The 22,342-nt window shown below is 40.1% G+C and overlaps 1 protein-coding gene across 1 annotated transcript in view; it reads left to right on the plus strand.

Annotated features, from left to right (window-relative positions):
• The first annotated feature begins 632 nt into the window (after positions 1–632).
• Positions 633–22,342, plus strand: part of VWA3B (von Willebrand factor A domain containing 3B) — an 84,704-nt gene continuing 62,994 nt past the window's right edge. Inside the window, exons 1-7 of the mRNA XM_010575814.1 lie at positions 633–669; positions 2,305–2,523; positions 4,432–4,526; positions 6,913–7,163; positions 9,648–9,807; positions 13,676–13,845; positions 15,747–15,871. Coding sequence (XP_010574116.1) covers positions 633–669; positions 2,305–2,523; positions 4,432–4,526; positions 6,913–7,163; positions 9,648–9,807; positions 13,676–13,845; positions 15,747–15,871 — 1,057 coding nt within the window. The remainder of the gene's footprint in view (positions 670–2,304; positions 2,524–4,431; positions 4,527–6,912; positions 7,164–9,647; positions 9,808–13,675; positions 13,846–15,746; positions 15,872–22,342) is intronic.

Consider the following 22,342-nt stretch of genomic DNA (forward strand, 5'->3'; position numbering starts at 1 on the left):
ATATATGCTACCTTGCTTCGTCTTTTCTATTCATATGTTGTGTCTTATTCACAGTTGAGCCTTACACCCCATACACGTACATGCCTACACGCATAATTCTTTTTCTTTGTGAATCATCTTGTAGTCTTATAGGCAAAGTTATGAATCTCTTCACAAAATTGCGTCTCAGATACTCCCAGGTTTAGTCATAAATTGGTAAGGTATAATGCAACACAATAATAGAATATAATACAACTGACTGACAGCAGGCCAAAACACCACATTCATTTTTCTAGCATATCTGTGTGGAAACTTCCACATTGTCTCTTTTTTGTGATAATCTAGACAGAAGGAAGGGAAACCATGTTACCAATTTCCCACTTTCTCATTTGTGATTATGGGGATCCCTGTCAAATCTGACCTCAGCCTTTCTTGACATGGGGAGTAGCTATCCTTTTTAATTTATAATACTGTTTTTCTTGAGGAAAATCTTGATCTCAGCCTTCTGCAGTGTATTATTGGCTCGGCCTGTGGACATGGTCTCCAGTTCATATTGACCTGTGCATGGCAATATTTTAATTTTTTTAAAACATAATAATTCCTCAGGTTTTTAAGAAGAAATCAAAGAGGAGCTGCCAATCAAGAGATCTATCATGACTGGCAATCCATGTAGACTCGCCTGGAGTGATTGTGAGTATTTCAGGACTATTTTTGCATAGATTCCAGGTTTTCCCGGATAACTTTCAGTTTTGTTTGCAGCATTGAGGTGTGCATGCTGCTAGCGGTGTACAAGAAGCTGTGCCACTCTCACCTGTGTTGTATATGAGGTTCTGAGCTGGCCTTTATGCATTTTTGGAGGAGGAAACTGGGAATGACTGTTCAAGTAACTGTAAACAGTGCCTGACTATATACAAAGCTCAAACAGCAAACAGCTGCAAACCTTCACCTGTCTCTCTCCTGAGTTAACATCTGTCAGTGCTGCTTCTGTATTGAGTGGAGGAGGAGGGCTGGTAAAACGCCAACCTCTACAGGCATGCCAGCCCAGCACCCTGCTTGTAGGACTGACGACTGTGAAAGAGCTGGTGCCAGTCTGCACCATATAGAAGCCTACCATCACTGAAAGATTATTTCTGGAGATATAGTCTCATTTCCTTTATGTATTATTAACTGAGGAACAGTCTATTTAATGAACCTTTGTAACCAGGTCACTTGTTGTAGTATTTGATCTTAGCAGAGACTTCTGATCGTAATCCGTACTAGACTGAAGGTTATTTTTTAGTCACTAAAGATAGAAGTACCCTTCTTTGTATTTTGGACCAGTTTGATCCATGCAGTACAGCTACAGTCAGCTTACAGTATATGGGCAATGGAGGACTGGGATACTCCAGATAATGTTGATGCTGGGGAAAATGGACAGAAATTTCAAAAGTCCACAGAAAGTAAACTTAGACACAGCAAGGTTATTTAATCATCTAGAGCCAGCTTAGCTCATGCGGAGTATTTTGGGAATGAACAGCAAGTACCAAAGTCCTCCTAGAACCTCTGTGCTGAGGACCAGAGGCATTAGTGTTGTCATTGCTTCCATTTCTGCCTCAACCACTCTGGCTCTGGGCTGCCTCTGCTGCCAGTTCCAAGTGGAGCTAACCCAGCCAACTATATATTGCTGCTGAGATACGTTCATTGTTCTGTAGAACTTAAGATTAAACTGGACCCTCATATCTATGATTTCCTGTGCATGCACATGATCCATCACAGCCTGGAGCAGATACTGCCAGAACCATTGTTTACACTTGAGGTAAATGATGTGAGGAGAGGAAGTTTCACCAGCCTTGCAATAAAACCAGGATCTGCTGCTGGCGCTGCTATTGCTTATGGTAGCAGTTCAACATATAACTGTTGAGAAATCCTTGTTTATCGCATAATGCTTTTAATGTGTATGTAGTGATGGTCTGACAGTCTTTGAATGCCTATTATGAGTTCTGATTCCCAACACTTAGAAGAGATGTCTTAGGAACTGGAAGAATTGCTGTTCGGAAACCAGGCTTAGATTTCAGGGCTTGGATTTCAGCATACAAGAGACATTTCCTTTAATAAATTGATGGTAAATGCATATGGATGAATAAAAAGACATAACAGCAAGTAGATGTGTAGGACTGAGAGCAGCTTTCCAGATTAGGAACACTGTTCAGTATAACAAAAGAAAACAAGAGGTGAGCTATATGTGTACAGAATACCATGGAATACAGGTAAAGAAAGGAGACAATTCAAGTGAATCATTTGGTTAAAGCTTAAGTGTTGTGTTTCCCTCATCTCTCTGTACAACAGATGCCTTTGATTCAAAGCACAGACAAGATCCCGAAGATTCCCACAAGGCCCACAAGAAGAAATCAAAAGAGAAGGAAAGGAGACCGGCAGTCAGTCAGTGGGACACGGATGTACAACCCCTTGTTTCATCTTCTAAATGGCTTCAGCTTCATGGGCTCAAAAGAAACAAATTGTCCCTATCGCAGATTCTGTCACAGATTGGATTCCAGCACAGGAAAGGTATAAGACAAATCCATAATAGAGTAATAATAAATCCCCCGACTTTGAATAGTCTATAGGGTCACACTCATTTTGCACCCCAGTGTACACAGAGGAGATTTTCACATTGTCTCTTTTCTTATCATAATGGCAGAAGGGGAAGCTGTATCCACAGTTACTGACATTGCCAGTTCAGACAACTGAGGAACTCCACCTCCTTTTGAGCTGAGAAGGACTTAGGATCTGAGAAAGGTTTTCCTTACTCAACTGTACTGTTGCTTTACCCTAGGCTCCAGTTCAAATACTCTCCAATTTAGCTATAGCTGGGAAATAACTTATGCCGCTGAAGCTGTTAGTCTTTTTCCTGCAAATAACGCACCATAAGATCTCTGTTCATTTTTAAATGGCAAATATAATGTATGCCATGCCATAATCTGTGATCTACTAGTTGATGATCAGGGCTAGCCAACCTGCTTGGAAATAGTATATTATTTCCAGGGATCCAGCTTTAAGGAAGCAGTTAAATTTGATTAGAATTCAGGCTGCTTTTCGTGCAAAGTCAGGCTATAGAAAAATGTTTCTTTGCAGTCATCTGACAGCTGGAGGGGAAGAGTTTGCTAATAATTATTAATCACTGCCATAATAGTGCTTTGCAGAGCATGGTAAGATATTCTTTTCTTTGAACAGCTTGTCGCCTGAGAAGTAGGAATTGTAATGTATTGCAATTTTTCTAGGTTGCATAATTTAAGATTTTGGTTGGCTTGTGTCCATGGGGCATTCAAAGATCAACAGTGCAGATCTTGAAATCCTGTATGCTGTAGATAGATGAAGAAGAAGATGTTAAGCAGGGTTAATGTTGTTAACAGTGTAATTTTAGGAGCAGAACATACTAGCTTAGCAGGGCAACATGCTGTACAGAATAGCTGCTTTGTGAAGTAAATATTCCCACCCCTAATGCTTTCCTATCAGTGGAGATACTGTAGATTTCTCGCTACTGGAAGAGCAAACTGCAACCTTTTCCTTAGTTGCACCCACTTCTGCACCCATTTAGTTGTGTAAGAGAACAGCATTATCTGTACCAGATTTTGTATTTTGTTGGATGGACAAATATTTGCAAGTGCTGTTGTGAGGTAAAGGGATAATACGGAAGTTTAATTGCCTAAACCTTTCATTTATTAAAGTCCCACATAGCTTTTTGGTGTATAAATAATTAAATGTGGTTTTTTTCCCCACTTCTGACTAAACTGGCAGGGAGCAGCAAGAGTAGGGCTGCTCCATGGAGAGAAAATGAGCCAGGAGCCAAAGGGGATTGCAGCCCAGGCAGTGTCCTCATTGACCAGGATGCAGTCCTGCAGCATCTAAGCACCACGGTCAGAGCAGGGTGCTGCTGATAGTGTCCACAGACAGTCCTGGACAGGGTGAGGTGATGAACCATGTGTAGGGTCCAGCCAGGGAGTGCAGCCAGGAGCAACAGGAGATGGAGCCAGAGACAAAACTGGAGACAAGGCCACAACATAGGTCTTAGAGCCACATCCAGGAGACAGAACTGTAGACAAGCCTATAATACAGGGCTGAAAGGTCTATCCAGGAGAGACGTCCACTAGCAGAACTTGAGACAGGTACACCTACAACACAGCTAAAGCAAAGACTGGGTCCCTAGGCCTGAGTGCCCTGTGACTGGAAACCCCAGGTGAGGTTGATCGGGGCTATCAAGGCTTGTTGGTACCCTCAGGGCCCCATCATAGATCTAGCCAGAAAAAATTGTAAAACCAAAACATAATTAGAATTTCTCTCAAGTTTCTTAATGTCAAGAGTTCAATACAAATGCATGTGCCTCACACATGGATGGTATACACATCAACCTGAAAAATATCTGTTTGAAGTAATCTTTATGATTAGCAACTTGATCTTTTGTAACCTTTACTATAGATTATGTGACCACCTTGGGGAAACTTGTGGCTTCTCGGTATGCAGATGGTCTGTTTCCTCAATACAAGAGAGCACAAGATGGCAGCGTGTATAATGTAAGTGTGGCTGACTTGTGGTAACTTCCCTGTGCACTTAGAAGTTATTACCACTCTAGCAGAATGATGTGACTAAAATGTCTCCCTATGGCATGAAATACTTGTATTCTTTGTGAGAACTTTAACTTTTGATCAGTTTTTTTTCTGTTTTGTCAAACTGTTAGTGATAACAATCAGTGGTAGAGAAGCTAGATATCTTTTTCTTTTCTCCTTGCAAAGTCTTATGCTCTTGCCTTGGTGCAGCATTGCAGTAAATCTTTCCAGACAAGACTGCAGTTTCTAAGCAACATTTACCCTGTCTTGAAAGACGGAACACTTAAAAAGAAGATGCTGAGCTGAGTTAAAAAAAATAAAATTGTAGTCAATAAAACAAATGGGGATGCTGAAATAAGAAGACATAATGCACTGTCATTGCCGATGCAAAGCGCTGCTTTGCTTACTGCCAGCGGGTCACAAAAGGCTCAGTCTACTCTATAGAGACAGCTAGCTGGATCTCTGCCCAGGCTCATGGTCTAAGGAATGTCTTAGCAACAGCTGCTGGCAGCCCCATTGTTGAGAGGATGGCTTCTGATTGAAGAGGTATGCATGTAAGCAAGGAGGGGAGAGCGTTAATTCAGAAAAGAATTTAAAAAAGCAAATGGCTTGTCATTTTTTCTGATAAGTAGACTTACTTTTGAGGCACAAGGCTTAAAAATGGGAAAAGAACCATATCAGGGAGTCTTTGCCCCTCATTTTTTTCCCATTAATTCCATATGAAATAGCTACATAATGTCTTTTAATCTTAGGACATGTTGCAAGCAGTAGGAAGGACATTTCTGGTAGCATTAAGGTAGATATGCCACTATACAAGATCTGGTGAGATCTCATTTAGGATATTGTGTACAGTATTGTGTACAGTTACTACAGGTTGAGAATGAGCAATTCAGACTAGAACAGGTACTGGGAAGAGCTCGTAGGATGAACTGCAACGGAGTGCTGATCTTATAAAAGGGCTTGGTTGATGTTGACATATGCAAGTAAGACTGAAGAAGACTGACAAAGGGTAGCATTATTGCCCTTGAATGCCTACAGAAAGGGAAACTACAGGGATAGGGAAAAGCTATAGTTTTCTATGCTAAAAGGCATGCTAGCCCAAGAATATATGGGTATGAACTGCCACGAATAAATTTAGGCTGGACAGTCAGAAGTTTTCCAGCCCTCAGGGGAATGGGAATCTGGACTGTCCAACTACAAGTGAAGGGGTGGTACAAGAAAACTTCTTTATTTTAAGGTGGAGTTTGATTGGTGTAGTGCAATAAACTTCTTTGTATGCATCTGGCTGTCATAGGAGGAAACTGGATTTTCTAAGTGCTCCTTCCCAGGCCTACATTCCTTTGGCAGACAGCCTGAGACTCTGTATCTGGGAGGCACATTACAGGGCCCTAGCTGATATTAAAGAACAGAGAAAAATACAAATACGAGGAAGAAAAGTGCAGACTGACACACAAAATATCTTCTCCCTGAGAAACGTTCTTGTTTAAAAACATTTGTATCTCCAAGGTTTTGTACTTAGTCCCAGAAAGGTAGTTGGAGGTAGAAGGTAGCCAGTGAATTAGCATACATGGTTCAGAGATATTGGGTGAATGTCTTTACTGAAACCAGTGGTGAATTTTTAAACCCACAGACCACTTTGCATGGTGAATGCATATACGTGTATTCTTAGAGAGGGTCTGCTGGTTTTAGTTTCAGCTCTGAATCTAGGTTTTTCTTATTTTACTGATATGGTATGAGAATTTTTAGTTGTTGATTGCAGTTGTCTGAACTAAATTTGCCTAAGCAACTACCTGCAAACAGTTAATCTGTAATGCTGGTCATTGTTAGTGACATAATAGTACAAACCGGAAACATTTTACATTTTCCTTTCAAATGCTAAATACAAGGGGGAGATTGAAGTGCCCCAGAACCAATGCTCCCTTGTATTGCTGTACAAAATTTTAACTGCTAGTCAAAATTCTGGTATAAGAAGGTACAAAGTTTCTGTGTCCTTGTTTGTTCACCCATCTACTCTCCAGCCCTTTCTGCATCCTAGCCAGTGTTCAGCTCATTCTAATTGCTCCAGTCTTGAGACAGACAAGTCAGACAACCCACTGGCACTGTTTCACGCTCATATAAAAAGATTATGAAAAACAATTAGGACAAAATGCAGTGTCTTTTCTTTATAGCTTAGATGCATTTGTCGAGTATTTGCTCTTGAAATAGTGGAAGAAAAATGGATTGTTTTCACTGCTACCTTGGCTGGCATATCTGGCACTTGCAAACAAGCTATTGCAGCTGTGCTAAGCTTGGGGCTGCATTTGTATTATTTGTTTTGATGTTCAATTTCTTTCTCTCCCTTATTTAAATAAAGCTGACAGCCAAAAAAGAACTGATTCTTCATTTTGTGGATTGTCTAATGGGAGCTATCGAGCTATATAAGCAGCGAATGGAATGGCTAACCAGTGAGAGCCGGCAGATATTTGGAGTGATTCAAGAACGGTGCATTGTCATTGTTTTGGATTTTGGCACTGCAGCTCCAGCTGAATTTGATCTATGTCGGGATGCACTTTCTATGGTACTTGTGGAACAGGTGACCCAAATTGCCAAATTCAACCTCATTCGGTAAGCAGAAAGAATCATAGAATCATAGAATGGTTTGGGTTGGAAGGGACCTTTAAAGCTCATCTAGTCCAACCCCCCTGCAATGAGCAGGGACATCTTCAACTAGATCAGATTGCTCAAAGACCCATCCAACCTGACCTTGAATGTTTCCAGGGATGGGGCATCCACAGCCTCTCTGGGCAACCTGTTCCAGTGTTTCACCACACTCATGGTAAAAAATATCTTCCTTATATCTATTCTGAATCTACCTTTTAGTTCAAAACCATTACCCCTTGTCCTATCACTACAGGCCCTACTAAAAAGTCTGTCCTCATCTTTCTTATAATCCCCCTTTAAGTATTGAAAGGCTGCAATCAGGTCTCCCTGGAGCCTTCTCTTCTCCAGGCTGAACAAAGAATTCCATGTCTGCCTACTGCTGGAGAATAAAAAAGGAGTCACATATCATATAGACATGTGTTTGGATAATATGCTTTCTGTAGTGGAAATTGTCTTGATTCATGTCCTGGTAATATCTGTAGATTTTCCACCAAGTTTCACCCACTGTCATGCTGAGCTTGCTACTTCCATTTAATAGAAGACCATTGTTACCCTGAAGAACAGAAAAAGACTAACAGAACCCCAATACTGATATATGCCTTCTACAACTGTAGCACAGAAAAACAGAAAGATAAGGGGGACTTTGCAATAGCAGGAATGCTCTTCAGGCATCTAGGTATTACAGAGTGAAACAGTGAGGTCCCATCTGACTGCCTAGGCATTACAGGTTTCTGCCTTACAGCTAAATGTACACTGCCCTAAGTGCCATAGGCACAGGCATTGTATTTCTATAGATTTCCATGGTCACAGAAATTAGTAGCAGAACTAGGAAACAATACTAGATTTCCATAACAAAAGACAAGTGCTTGTTCCCTAACATGAGAAAATGAATATGTGTTTAGTTACAAAGTGTAGAAGCAGCTATTCAGATTTATGTATCTCTGCACAAATTCTCATATATACATAAAGGTTTGAACCTGTAAGCATAGGTTTGGACAAATGAATGGAATTTTGTCACTATGAAAAAAAAGATGCACAAATTAGGTCATATAATTTTAAAATTGGTTCCACAATGATAACTTGCAACTACACTGTGATTCTTAAAGTTGTTTTACCCAAGGTTTGTCCTACAGATTTGATTCTGGTGCCCTGTCTTAATTCTCTAGCTTGTAATACAATCGAAAAGTAGAAAACTTCCATAGCTTTTGAGAAGCACATAAAACATTTGCTTTGAAAATGATCTGCAGAGCCAAGTCAAAATTGAGGCACAATAATTGTGTTCATCAATTTGTTTGTGCAGAAGGGAGACAAAGGACAATATAGCATATAAATTATTACTTTAAAAGAATCTTGGAAAACATACTTGTCTTTTAGATTTGCAGTAAACTCTTCAAAATAGTGCTTGATGGAATGTCACAAACACTGCAACCACTTGTTTTTTTATTTGCTTTCTGTCTTTTTATGTACAAATGCACGGGCATACGTGCTCATATACTTTGTACTTCTGTACTGCCATTAAGGCCAAGGCCTTGATCAATTAAAATATCAAAAAGCTTAGCATCGTAAGTTTTATTTTGATGGGTAGATAAAGATCAGCCCTACTAAAAAAAAAAGCGTGTCTGTTAAAATGGTCTGACAGAAGGTCATGCAGCAAGTTGTGGAAAGAGACCTGTGGAAGCCAGATCTTTTTTTCATACACATATTTTAAAAACCTGATTGTGTTTTTTTGTTCAGGGGAGATAGGAATTAGGAACTGTTTTTAAAGTACTTTAGCTCTCTCAACCCTACTTTGGAAAGAGTTATCTCAAAAAAAAATTCTTATTAAAATTACAGTATTTTTCTAAGGGTTTGTCATGGTTTAAGCCCAGCCAGCAACTAAGCACCATGCGGCGGCCACTCTCTCCCTCCTCCCCCCACGATGGGATGGGGAAGAGAATCGGAAGAAAAAGGTAAAAAAACTCATGGGTCGAGATAAGGACAGTTTAATAGGACAACACAAGGAGAGAAGAAATAATAATAACAATAATACTAATAAAAGAATATGCAAAGCAAGTGATGCACTATGCAATTGCTCACCACATGGAACCCAACGCCCAGCCCCTTCCCAAGCTGTGATCCCCACCCTGGCCAGCTCCCCCAGTAATATACTGAACATGATGTCACATGGTATCAAATATCCCCTTGGCCAGTCCTGGTCAGCTGTCCTGGCTGTGTCCCCTCCCAGCTTCTTGTGAAAATTAACTCTATCCCAGCTGAACCCAGGTCAGGTTTTATTTTTCCTCTACTTCTTTTCCTCTACTTCCTCTAAAAGTCTGGATTTAGTAGCTGTGATTTATTGTAATTTTCACTTAAGAATATAAAAGAAGAGTAACAATAGCAGAGCTCCACTCTTTTGCTCTGCCAGCATTATTCTCACTATTTCTGATTTATACTTAATGTCATTTTCAGGGCTGCTCCGGATCTTATGAAGTGGCAACAGAAATCTACTCCTGTGTCTGAGCATACTGTAACGTCTGCTGTTACATGGCTCTGGAAGCTGGACCATATGACAGCTGCCAGCCATACCAACTCTGCTGAAGCCCTGCTGGAAGCCATGAGTGATGATGCGGTAAGCTCATACATCTTTTCAGAAGCCTCAAGTAAATCTAAGAATATTCAGTGCCAGACTGGCTACTGTGATTTGCCCTAATGAATATTGCAAAGATAAATATTAATGACGGCATTTGGAAAGGTTTTTTTTCCCCAAGTGTAGCTGCATACTATGTTTACTGATGGCCTGTTTATGTAAATGTACTGTATTTTGAATGCAGAAACTTGTTTATTTTCTTTTCTAGAGTACACAGAATAAGTAACATATTCGTTACTAAGGGAAAGAGAAAACATCTTCCTTCCCTTCCAGTTTCTTTGTCATATATGTTTTTCAGGGCTTCAAGTTTATGAGAAAATTGCTGGTATCAACATTATTGAAGACAGGGAAACTGTTTTTATTTTGTTATGTATCCGAAGTGCTCATTAAAACTATATTTAAAATCCAAAATAGTAGGTACAGAAATTTATTTAAGTATTAACTCATGGTAGGGGTATGCAAATCCTTCTTCATCAGCCAGGTTATAGCTAGAGTTTCTTCCAGGACAAAAAGACAAAGCACGCACAGGTATTGCTGCAATTAAATTCTGTCTGTTTCTAGAAGTACCATATTGCTTTATTCATTACAGCAGAGTCACAGGATGTAAACCATATATGCCATCATTTGAGCTAGTCACTTAAAACTTGTGTTGTGAAAGAGATATTTTATGAAATTTGCTTACAAAGTACATGGTTTCAGTTCTCTAGCACCCAAATTTAATGGAAAATTGGGCCTACTGTGTGTGGACTAGAATCATTGCTTTTCACTGCCATTAAGATCCATCCCTGTTCACAGATCCAATCCTAACCTCTTTGTAAATCTCATTCTGAGACATTGTTTGAAGGAGAAGGTAAATTTGGCTTGAGTTTTTTTCTGGTTCCCTGTGCTGGTGGATTCTCATCCAGATGAACCTTGATGTTTGGAAACTGATATTAAAAAGGAACTGGATGAGGAACAAATTGTGCAACAGTGAGATTTTTTATGACTGCTTTTTTAAATGCCTCCTTCATAAATTTTATTGACATTTTCAATTTGCAGTGTATTACTGATTTCCTGGTGGGAAAAGAAAAAGATCGTATTCAGATTTCAGTATTGTCTGGATGAAAAAAAGGCTTGTTGGACCTGGTGGGTCTGCGTATGAATAAACAGAAATTAAAATCTGTCCAACAGTGAGAAGTCTATTATTTTTTTCCAGCCATTGGTGGGCTAATGGGTAGTCTGGGGGAGTCAATTGTGGCAGGTGCTCAACATAAAACAAACTTCAATTACTCCTAAATACAGTCATTATCATTCATAACTGACAGTTCACTTGAGTGCAAGCTTCACTGTACTGCAGGCAGGGGGGAGACCCCATTCAGTCCTAGGCAAAAGCCTCATACTCACTGAACAGTCGTAAATGACTCACTCCTCAGAACTGGCTACATCAAGTTGCTCCAGAATAATAGCTCTTTTTTCCCTAGACTTGGCTCTTCCTGTCATTCCTTTAGCTGAGCTTTTCTCCCCATGTGTGGTGACTTCCTAGATTTCCTTTCCTCATGACCTGTCAGTCCCAAGCTCAAGATCATTCTGCTGTAAGGTTGCAATCCTTTGAGCACTACCTGCCACAGATGCATCCACAGCATTTAACTTATGGTTCTGTACACGTGCCACTCTGCAAACTGTGGGTCACCCATCCAAAACACACCTCCCCAACAAGATAAAGACTGTGAGGAACTGTTCATGCTGTTCTCCTTCCTGTTCTTGTATGAAGTTTGCTTGTTTAGACAGATGCACAAATTATAATTTTCAAAATGTGGAGGACTAAATGGAAAGGTTTTAACTTTTCCCCTTTAATCTGTAAGGAATATTTCCTTTGTGGTATGGTATTGCTGGGTTTGTAGTTAAGTAGAGTGAATTGTCGGTGGTTAGCAATTTTGTTTATTTTTCTTGTGAGGAGTTGGTTCTGCATCAGCTATGCCCAAGAAATGTTAGCATTTTTAAAATTGCAGAAGCAGGCAGTAAATCCTTTGGAGGAAGTGTGAAAATTGATATCCTTATTGAATATCAAGTTTATGAATTAGTAGCAGTCTCAGGAGGGAGGGGGGAGAAGATGTGAATCTGAAGGAACACAGGGAAAAGTGGTGGTTCAATATGCATGCATTCCCCCAGGTCAGGAGCCTCTTCAGCAAAACGAGTAGGAAGAAGGTGTTGTCCAAGGACTGGGGTCTCAGCTGGGAGAGCTGTATGCATGCTTGGGTAGCTTTTTAGCTAGATGAAACAGAGAGGGGAACCTTGTAAAACTCAACTAAAGCACAGATACGTGCAAGAGTTCTTTCATTTTGTTTCTCTGCACCTTTTTCTAAAGCAAGTAAGTATTTTGTCAATCTTGCACTTTAATGAAACACATTCATTCTTCTCTTTAACTTTAGTATTTGTCTAGCATTAACAGTGATGCCAGGACACCTGGCTGACCACAGACCTGCTTGCTCCCAAGGCAGTGTGGTCTGTAACTATGGGCCCTGCATCCCACATGGAGTGACTTGCCCCCTCTGTAAGATCCAAGGGATGCCTGAGGTGGCAAGGTGCTGCTTTGTTAATTTGCCTGGTCTAGCCTGAGATTGGGTTGCTGCTTGGGAGAGATGTCTTCTAGTGCTGAGGAATAGTCTGAGTATTTGTGGCAAAAGGTAGAGGAGGGACAGAACTTGAAATCCAGAAGTCCATGTCAGTTTATATCAACACGTTTATGATGTGGAACAGTACAGGGATCTTACAGCCTGGAAGCTTCAAGTACAAACTGGAAAAAAGATGTTCATGTGCCATTCTGTTGACTCAGGGAGCTGAAATATAGATCAGTATCAAAGGCAGTAGTGGAAATGCATGAACGCACTTACAGGTGATACTGAATTTGCTTTACTACTGCATGAAATTATGTGGGTGCATAGACATTTCCTCAGTGCCATCCCAGACTCTAATAGTTGTCTTCTTTTTTGTGGTGTATGTCCCAGGATTCCTAGTTGTATTCAAGTGTATTTTTTTCAGTTAAACAGCTATTTATCAGTTGGTATGTACCATGCCGTAGGACTGATATGCTATGCTTATTATCTTAAACATCATCATGGGATAGCTGTTGTTATATTTGTTTTTAATGATGGTGAAAATGCAAGAAACATACTTACCATGAGGATTGTTAGCATGGACAAGTGCAGGTGACATCAAATCCCTCATAATGTAATACTCAAGCAATAACTACAAGACATCTCATCAGCTTCTCTTTCTTCTTGCAATAACATTTTCAGAATATAGGTGTGTGTGGTCATAATAAACCTGCCAAGCTCCCTTTGCCTTGGGAAGTATAAAAAATACGAATTATCTGTAAATTCCAGCAGTAGCATTGAAAGAATGATTCATCTTTCCTACCCTCAAAATACATGCTACTGGTAAAATTATGTCTAGTATAAAAGTTCCTACTGATTTTCAGCCCTGGCAAAGCACCAACATAGCATCTCTCTTCATAAAAGTGGAACATGGCACAGAGCCTTGTCCTAACTAATAATACAATTGTCCTTCCTTACAACTCTCTTTGGTTTCAGTTAAATTCTGTGGAAAGGGGCTTGCATTGGCAGAATCAGACTCAGGGGCTGTGGGCCAGGTTCTCTTCTCAGTTCAGGAAATTTTCTGTGCACTTCATTTGAGTTACTAGCATAAATGAGAGGGAGAACCAAAGATCTGAAAATGTTATAGGCCAAGTAATGCATCGGTTCTACTAAATTTTTCTACTAGTACTCAGCACAGGACAGTGCTTGAGCAAGTACCAGACATCTATGTAAGATAATGTCTTCCAATTCCCAATTTTTTTTCTGTTTAATGGCAGGCTGAAGCCGTTTACTACTTTGCTGTGGGTGATGTTCCAGTGGACACAAAGCAGCTACTCCTTGAGAAGGTTTCTGATGGCCCCTGCCCAGTCAACACTGTATCTTTCAATGCCAGGGAAGATGAAACAATTATTTTTCTGAAAGAGTTGAGCCGCTTGGCCTCTGGCAGGTATGACAAAGAAGCAGCACAGTAATGATTTCAGTACTTGTAAAGTGCTTTGCTGCTACGAATGGTATTGGAAGATACCTGAATATAATCCCTGGTTTACTCATGAGGAAAATGAGACAAAGCAGTTCAGTAAGTGATCTGGGGAAACTGGGGAAATAGTCTAAGAGATATGACTAAAATGCAGGACCTACTCGAACAGACCAGCTTCTCTCCACATACGTGCTCACTGGCTTGCAGAAAGGCCATTCCTTTTTTATACCCTAAATTGTCTGTCATCTGCTCCTTTCTTGAAGTCTGAAAAATTGTTCAAGGGAAAGGGTCACAACATAAATCGAAACAATGTTTTTTATTTTATTGCTTTGTATTCTGGTAAAATCCACAGGCACCAGCAAAGGATCTAGAGTTTTGTTGGATCAAGTGCCATACAGACATGTACTGAAAAGGTAATGCCTGTCCTAAATGGGCAGTTCCTGGAACAACAGAAAATTGATGTGGTGTTATCCATCAGGCCTGGTTGTGTGGAAATGCAGTTCTGTACCATGCTCTCTAGCATCTATTTGGTATGGTTGGTGGAAACTGATACATTCCACATGGCTTGTTGGCTCCTTTATCCTGGGAATCAGCTGTGTGGTGAGAATCAGCCTTCAGTAGAAAGGGATAATTAAACTTTGATCTTGATTCTGATATCAAAATAAGGAAAACAAACGAATTAACACAAAACCCCACAATATCAAACTCATGCTGAACAGCAGGAGGGCAGTAGGAGTCAGTAGGTGTTTGCTTAACAGAAGTCACCATACAGTTACAGAGCTGTGAAAAGGCTGCTAGCTCTTTCTGTGTCACTGTTGTTTGTGCAAGAGTGGGAAGACCTCCAACAGTAGAAATTTCCCAAGTGACAGCAGAGCAATTGGTAAGATGGCAGCTGTTTAGCTCTTTTATAGCCACCTGTGTTTAGAAGTAGCTTTTAAGTGTCTGCCAAAAAACAAGACTGTGGGAAAGTGTTATGTTTGCTCTGGTCTGATGTGTGCCTCAAATGATTGTGGTCATTTAGAATCATGGTACCTCCATGATACCAGGTTCATTGCCAGTCACCATCCTTCATTTTCTTTTGGCAGTGTTTTTACCTCCTTTATAAAAGGAAAGTGAATGTTGCTTGTATGGTGGAGGAAGAGGCAAGAAGGCTTGTGGCAGGGAGCTGAGAGGAATTGGTTTGTTTGATATGATTCCCACTATCTTCTTTTTACATGAGTCTGGGTTTGGTGCAGAGACTTATTGGGCCAATTAATATCTTGCTGGTAGATATTTGCCCAATAACTGTCTATAAGTTTAAGTCAGCTTTCCCGTAGGAATGGCCAAGTTCATGGGCTTTTCATGACTTGAGCCTGTTTTGAGTGTAGTTCTGTTTTAGAAATGCATCTTTTTTCTGCTCTGAGAGCTTTTCTGCTCTGATAGTGAGGGTAAATGAAGTCTGCTTGACTTCCTGATTTGTATGCCAATAATGAAATAAATGTTCCTGTTAGGCTTTCAACTAGGAGGATAATCTGGTAAAAAGGTGTTAGTGTTATCTCAGACATCTCAAATTACATGCTTGCTCAGCATTTTAAAAGCATTAATTAAAAACAGATTTCCAGGAGATTGAAAAGGAAGGTGCCTCAGAGTAAATGATACCAAAATGAAAGGATTTTCTTCATAAGAAGGCTTCAGAATGTACATAAATGTATATAAAAGGTTTGATAATATTCATAGTGTTGTAGATGAAGGTTTAGATATCTTGAATAGAGAAGCAAATAATTCCAAAGTTGTACACCACGATGATCTTGCATGTGTGACATACATATTGTTAAAATTAGAAAAGTATTTATGTAGTTTACGTACTGGTGAAAACTCATTTTGTATTACAGATTCCATGCTTTTGCTGAGAAGAACGACTATAGAGATGCTACTGGACCTGCACTAAAATGTGAAGAGGATGGAAAAGGTCTACTTGCCCTGAATTCCAGAAAAGTGAAAGGGCGAATGCCACTAGGTAGACAATATAAAACCCAAGATGATACAGATTTTCTCAGTGAGGTTTCAGAATAAAATGTAATATAGGAACTCACTAAAGAAGCCTACTGTAGGCATGAGGTGAGGACAGGACTGACCAAATGGAAATTCTGTGGGTGGGAAGGAGAAGGAAAGGAAAAGAGAGAAGTGAAGAGAGTAGAGGATGTGCATGTGAGAATGAAAGAGAAGTGAAAAAAGGGAGAAGAAGAACATTTATTTAGGGAGATGAAGAATAGTACTGGTGTGCCTATGCCAGTGACCTTGTGGAAATATATAGAGAAATGGCAGAAAAGAAGAGGAATAGCGTGGAAGACCATCTGATACAACAGCCACATCAATAAAAGCCTAGTTCATACATAATATAAGGGGATTAAATCCACATGAGGTTGACTTGCTTCTCTCAAGATCTGAATTTGTCAGAAAGACAGGCAACAAGCACAGTAAAATAACCATAGAGATGGTGCAAAGGCGGGGGGGGGGTGTGGAACTGATGAAAAAAAAAAACCAGGAGGAAACAATAACAGAAAGAAACAATTTTACTGGGGAGTGAAGCTGGACAGAAAGCTCTCAGTGTGTTTCTTAACCAGTCACAGTGATACTTCCTCTGGGTAAGTCAGCCTTACTGTTCAGTGAGACTGGGCTGGGGTTTCAGCCAGGTTGGGAGGACACGAGCTTGTGGTGTGAAGTGAGGCTGTGTATGTCAAGTCCGATATCTTCATCAGCAGGACATTAAATTAAAAAATGATTTCTTTTAAATATCAGGAAGCATAAGACCCCTTCATTCTAATGGGTCACATCCCCATTATGCTGGGGGGGCACTAGTTGCCTCAAAGGTAGAATGGTGTTATCCTCTTCTTACTGCTAGGGAATGTATGGCATAAGGTGGCTTTAGTCACTCACCTAAGGTCATTTGTCAGTCTTGGACTAACTGGCCCATATTTCCTGGGTTATAATCTAGTTCCTTGTGTACTAACCTATCCTTCAGTAGGACCGTGACTATAACAGTATGAGAGAACCATAGTGGGGGGCCAGAAATAAGAGAGTGAGGTGTCACCTGTTTTTTTTGCTTTGAGAAGGGACACTCAAGCTTCACCCATGCAGGGTTTAGAAACCAACAGCAGAATATGCTTCAAAACCCTATCTCTCATTTCATGCTAATTCAGAGCAGTATAATGATTGCCTTCAGTCTGCTACGAGTTCTTCCTTGCTGAACCCCATCTGGGGGTGTGTGTGGGGGGAGCTGGCTTCCTCTTTCCCCCAGCAGTCAGTCTGTTTCAATAGATGGGCCTAGAGCTCCTGTATGACTGAAATTACTTCCTCACCACTGTTTCTAAAGCTGAAAGCAGAATAGCTTTAATCACTCAAAAGGGCAGTAATCCCCTTGAAGTGCATTGTCTGTTGTGTCTTATTGCTATTATGGAGTAGAATTTACACATTAAAGAGGAACACAATTAGCTTTCTGCATTTACTGGGTATTATAAGCAGAGTCATGACATCACTGTCAGCCAATCGGAGGGTTTCAGTTGTGTGCAGAATCTAAAGTCCTTTCAGAAAAGAAAACACATTGGAGACATTATTCTGGTCTGTATCTGCTGTCTCTTGTTTCAGAGACTCCTTCAAGGGTATAGAAGGCAATAATAACGAAAGTGTCAATTACTCACTAATGGGCTCTGAAACTGGTTCTTGGATGTGTGGCATAAACTATACAAGGAAATAAATAGAGAATGAATCAGAGATTTAATCTTCCAAATGTGGTGGTTTTTTTGAAAATAAGGGGAGGCACAGGACTATTTTGATTATGTTTCTTTTTGTGCCACAAATGCAACAGCTGGAAACTGAAACTCATCATTATGTTTTATGGACTGGAAAAGCTGTTTTAAGGACATCTGATAGTTTTCTGTGTATCCACTGAATAACAGCATTTTGCAAATATAGGATACCTTCATGGTCACTCTTTTTTATCTGCTTAACCAAAACAAGTCAGAAGTGAACTGTTTAAAACTTTAGATAAGAGCTCCATTCTCCCCTGTTTTGCATCTTGAGCAGTCAGTTAGAAAGCAAGCGTGAGAAACTGCCAAATTTGAATTTTTGTTTACATTCATTTTGAGTGGGTGCTCAAGATCAAAACAGGTGTAAGCCAGTAAAGAATTAAGGTCCTTATGTTGACAGATTCAGATTTACTTAAGGCAGAGAAATGCTTTTACATAAAGCCTGATTTCACCAATGTGGTGATATGTCTTCATCCAGCACTGATTTTCCTATTATCACTTCTGCCTACATTCTTTGTGTAGCTTCTTCATCTGCAAAAAGCTGCAGAATTAAGCAATCCTGTTATGTAATTATAAGTGGAAGGGAGGTGAAATTTAAGTTGGAACTTGAAGACTTAAAGGGCAAGAGATAGTGGAAGCTGTGGAGAAGAAGGTTCTTGCTGAAAAGGGGCACAGTTGTGTCATCTGCTTGGAGTGACAGGGAGATAAGTGCTGAACAGGGCTTGAAAAGCAATGGCGTTTTGAACTAGATCCTGAAATGAATAGTGGGTCCTCGTTGGCTGAAATAGAAACAACAATAAATCTCTGGGCGGTGTTTTTCTGTGTGGTGGAATAGATTTGCTGGGATGTGTAAAGAAAATGCAAATGGACCGAAATGAGGATTTGACCGATGTGACAAATCCAGAGAGGGATGTGTCTGACCTCCTTGTGAACAGTGTAAGGCTGTATTCTTAGGTGTGCTTGATTTTCCACATTTACCTGATGGTCACAGGGAAAATTTCAGGTTCCTGTGTGTAAAACGGGAAGCATAAGAGCACCAACCTCCTGTATGACATTGAAGTCAATGAACTGTGTACTCTTTATGTACACAGACATGGGAGAGACCGAACCCTTCCTTTGGAGAGCCAGGATAATGACTTAAGTAGCTACTTTGCCTACAAGCTGTTGCAAAGATCATTGCCTCTGCTTTTTCCTTGCGTGTGCTTTGTCTAGTCTTAGCAGACTAACCTTGGCCTGGCAAATCTCTTTGCTAATGTGTAGAGAGTGATGCAGATAGCTGTTCTGCGATACCACATGGGATACAAAGTTCATTTGCTTTGTCCATTTGCCCAGTAGGAAAGGGGCAGGATCGGGTTGCGGTGAGTTTCAGTGCTGCTTGACCTGGCAGGTATGCAGATAAAACTGCGTACTCCCCTCTTGTGCTCCTTTGTACCTCCATTCATCTCCCTCTAATTGGGGATTTTAAAAATCCATGCTTGAGGGAATATTGCTGTGTTCTGCTGCCACGTAGAGGCTGAGGAAGGGACCAGCAGTCAAAAAATGAATGCCCATCTTGCCTTGCAGGCAAATGAAGTTTGAAATAGATCTTATTCCATTATATTTGGATTTGCTTGCTTCCATGGTCTAAGTCAGATAATCAAGCAGTAAGAAATGCCGCTGTTTTCCACGAGTTGCTTTTGCATTGGTGTTTGCTTGATGTTTCAAAGATATTGTGGATTTTGCAGGCTTTCTTTTTTTTTTTTTAATGGGCTTTTTTTCTCAGCAGGTTTTGTATCTTGAGTATGAAATCAAATGGGTTACAATGACTTGTCAAACTGGATGAGTCTGTCTGCTGGGATGTGTGGAAAAGCTGCTTCTTTTAAGATTGCCTGACAGTGTTAAATAACTGGGAAATGGAAATGAGGGCAGTTATGAGTTTCCATGTACATGTACAAGTGCGTTTGTTTTCTCTTAGACCTACCATCTTGCTTCTCAATTTGCCGGTGTCAGCAAAATGCTTCTACCCCTCGCCACAAGCTCTCCCCACACTCTTCCTCATCCTCTTCCTCTTTTCAGGGCCTCCCTCCTCCAGAGCAGAAATGCCATTTAACAGAGGGCAGGGCACATCTGAAATGTTACCCAGCGTGAGGTGGTGAGAGCAGAAAACAACCAACTGTGCTCGGCACAAGCCGGTGGCAAGCAGCAGGACGTTAAGGCTGGTTCCCTCCTGCGTGTCTGGTGGCCGGCCTCTTGCTGTTGCCATGTGGTGGTTTTTGAGTTGGAACCAGGGGGTCCCCAGGGGTCTGGCCGTTAAACCGCCAGCCAGGGCAGCTGGGGGGGGCAGTTCTTTCCCTCTGAGGATAAAGCAATTTTTTAAGATGATGTCTTTCCTGGGATGCAGGTGCCTGAAGGCATGCAAGAGTCAGTGGGCCTGGAGCAGTTAGGGACTGCACCCCCCAGGGGGGTGACTTTCAACTGCTTTTTGGTTGGTGGCCCCCAAAAATGGCACAGCTGAGGTGCAAGTGCAGGGAATTTAAACCAAAGAGAGGTTTGTGCTTTCTTGGTCATTTTTCACTGATGTGCTTTGTGGGACGGGCCACAAGTTGAGAACCGCACCTATGCATTGTATATATATGTGCATTTTGAGTTTGGGAGCTCAGTTTCGAAAGGCACAGCTTTTCCATCCAACTCCTCATTAGCTGGAGAGGAAAAGAGGCCAAGGTGGAGGTGAAGGTGAGCCTCTTGTGTAGAGAAAGTTGCTACGGTTGTCACTGCTTGCAACCTCCTCTCCCACTTGAATCCAGGAAAAACTGTTGCCAGATAAAACGTTTTCTAAGCAGCTTGACCTTCACAATGTGCAGTTGTATAATAAGTGTCATCAAATATATTTACTTTGAAAGTGCATACAGTTTTACTTTGCTGTGCTGCATTATAAATAAGGAAAAAATACCTTCTTGTGTAATACCAATTCAATACACATATCTTACTGGGGACAATAAAAATAATCCTGTAAACCTGATGAGTCCATAGCATCAATTTAAGGAGAAATAAAGCAACACAATGATATCTTCAGTATTGTTTTAAAGGTAGTTGAAATATGCATATTTCTTTCAATATTTTCAAACATAATATTAAAAATGTTCATAAAATTATATCTAGATCCCAGTATTTGATAGCTTATGGAGGATATCCAGATTTAGTTGGAGAGAGCCCCACTGGAATTGCATCCTTAACAGTCTTAAACTTAGAAATATGTGCAAGTGTGGTGTGGATGCTGTGTTTTGTGCTTTTAACTGGGACAGCAGGTGTGTCTATATGTATTCAATGACACCCTACTCATCAGAAGATCTCTAGCTCCCTACTTGCTGGAATTTTGCCAATGCTCAGATTTTGTATGTTTTGCACTTCTGGGGAGAGATCGTTTATAAAAGAAAAGTTGACTTCTTTCTGAAGTATTTGAACAGAATACTTTTCTTAAACTTAAAAGGTAATGATAACAGACCGAGGTTTTTTCTCCCTTCTGTGTTTTGTGGAATGATCTGCTTTACTAAAGCTTTTTGTGATTTAGGAAATGTTGATCTTTGTCCTAATGGCTGAAGCAGAGTTTTTTGAAATGCAGGATGGTCCCAGGAGATGGCAGTCTACAATAACACATTTCAAAATATTTCTTGGAAACTAAAAGCATTTCACAATTAAAATTGAATTGTTATTTTGTAAAATGTTCATATAACTATTTCAGGGAAGTTTATCAGAGAACAAAATGATCAGGTTGGTTTTGTTTACTGATAGCCTACTTTAGTAGCCAAGTTTGCATGTCTTCTCTTTTATACAGTGAACCATCACTGCATATTAACTGAACCACTAGATGATAAGATATAGTTTGCCTTGTTCAGCATCTTTATGTGCAATTCAGTAATAGGTTGTAATGTACAATAGGTTGTAGTCTGCATTTGTAGTTAGGATAGCTCATGATTCCGTTTTTCTCTATTGTCCTATATTGCAATTTAAACTCTGGCACTTAGGTATACATGGTCCCTCAATTTTAATAATTGTACTCTACTAAATAAATATATATTTTAATTTTTTTAATAGAGACAAACGTAATTATTGAGATTAAGAAAACCTTGTATCAACTCTAGCTTTGGATTTTTCCAGTTTTTTGAGAATATAGGCTGATAATAAAACATACTATTTTTTTTAGCATTTATTTATGACTGTTGAGAATTGTTAGGATGAAAATAAACTTATATTAGCAAAATTGCATCACATACTCTTTGGGAAAAGAAGATCTAATTTTAAATAAAGGTATTTATGTACTTTAAGGGAGTTGAAAGAATTGAAAATATCTTCTCTTTAAAGTTTCAAAGTTGGGTCTAATATTTGGAGCCAGCTTTTGCAATGAGGTCCAGGGGAAAACATGTGAATTTCTTTCTGGAGTTTCCTTATTTTTATCTGAGAGTGTTAAAAAGGATTTGCTTCCATTGTGGGAACAATCTGTGGCCAACTCTGGAGGTTACTTCTACCACATTAAGCACCTCTCATGTCCTCGTGACAGCTTTGAGCCCTTTTTTGAAGTCTATCAAAGAACAGCACTTGTCACTGCAATGGGACCTCAAGTAAACAAGGTTATATGGCAACATCTGGATGAACCCAATGACTCTGTGGTAACTGAGGAGTTATAAAAACCAGAAATTGTCTCAAAA

Source organism: Haliaeetus leucocephalus, unplaced genomic scaffold (assembly GCF_000737465.1).
Source record: "Haliaeetus leucocephalus isolate CR32 unplaced genomic scaffold, Haliaeetus_leucocephalus-4.0 Scaffold495, whole genome shotgun sequence".
Classification (NCBI taxonomy): Eukaryota; Metazoa; Chordata; class Aves; order Accipitriformes; family Accipitridae; genus Haliaeetus; species Haliaeetus leucocephalus.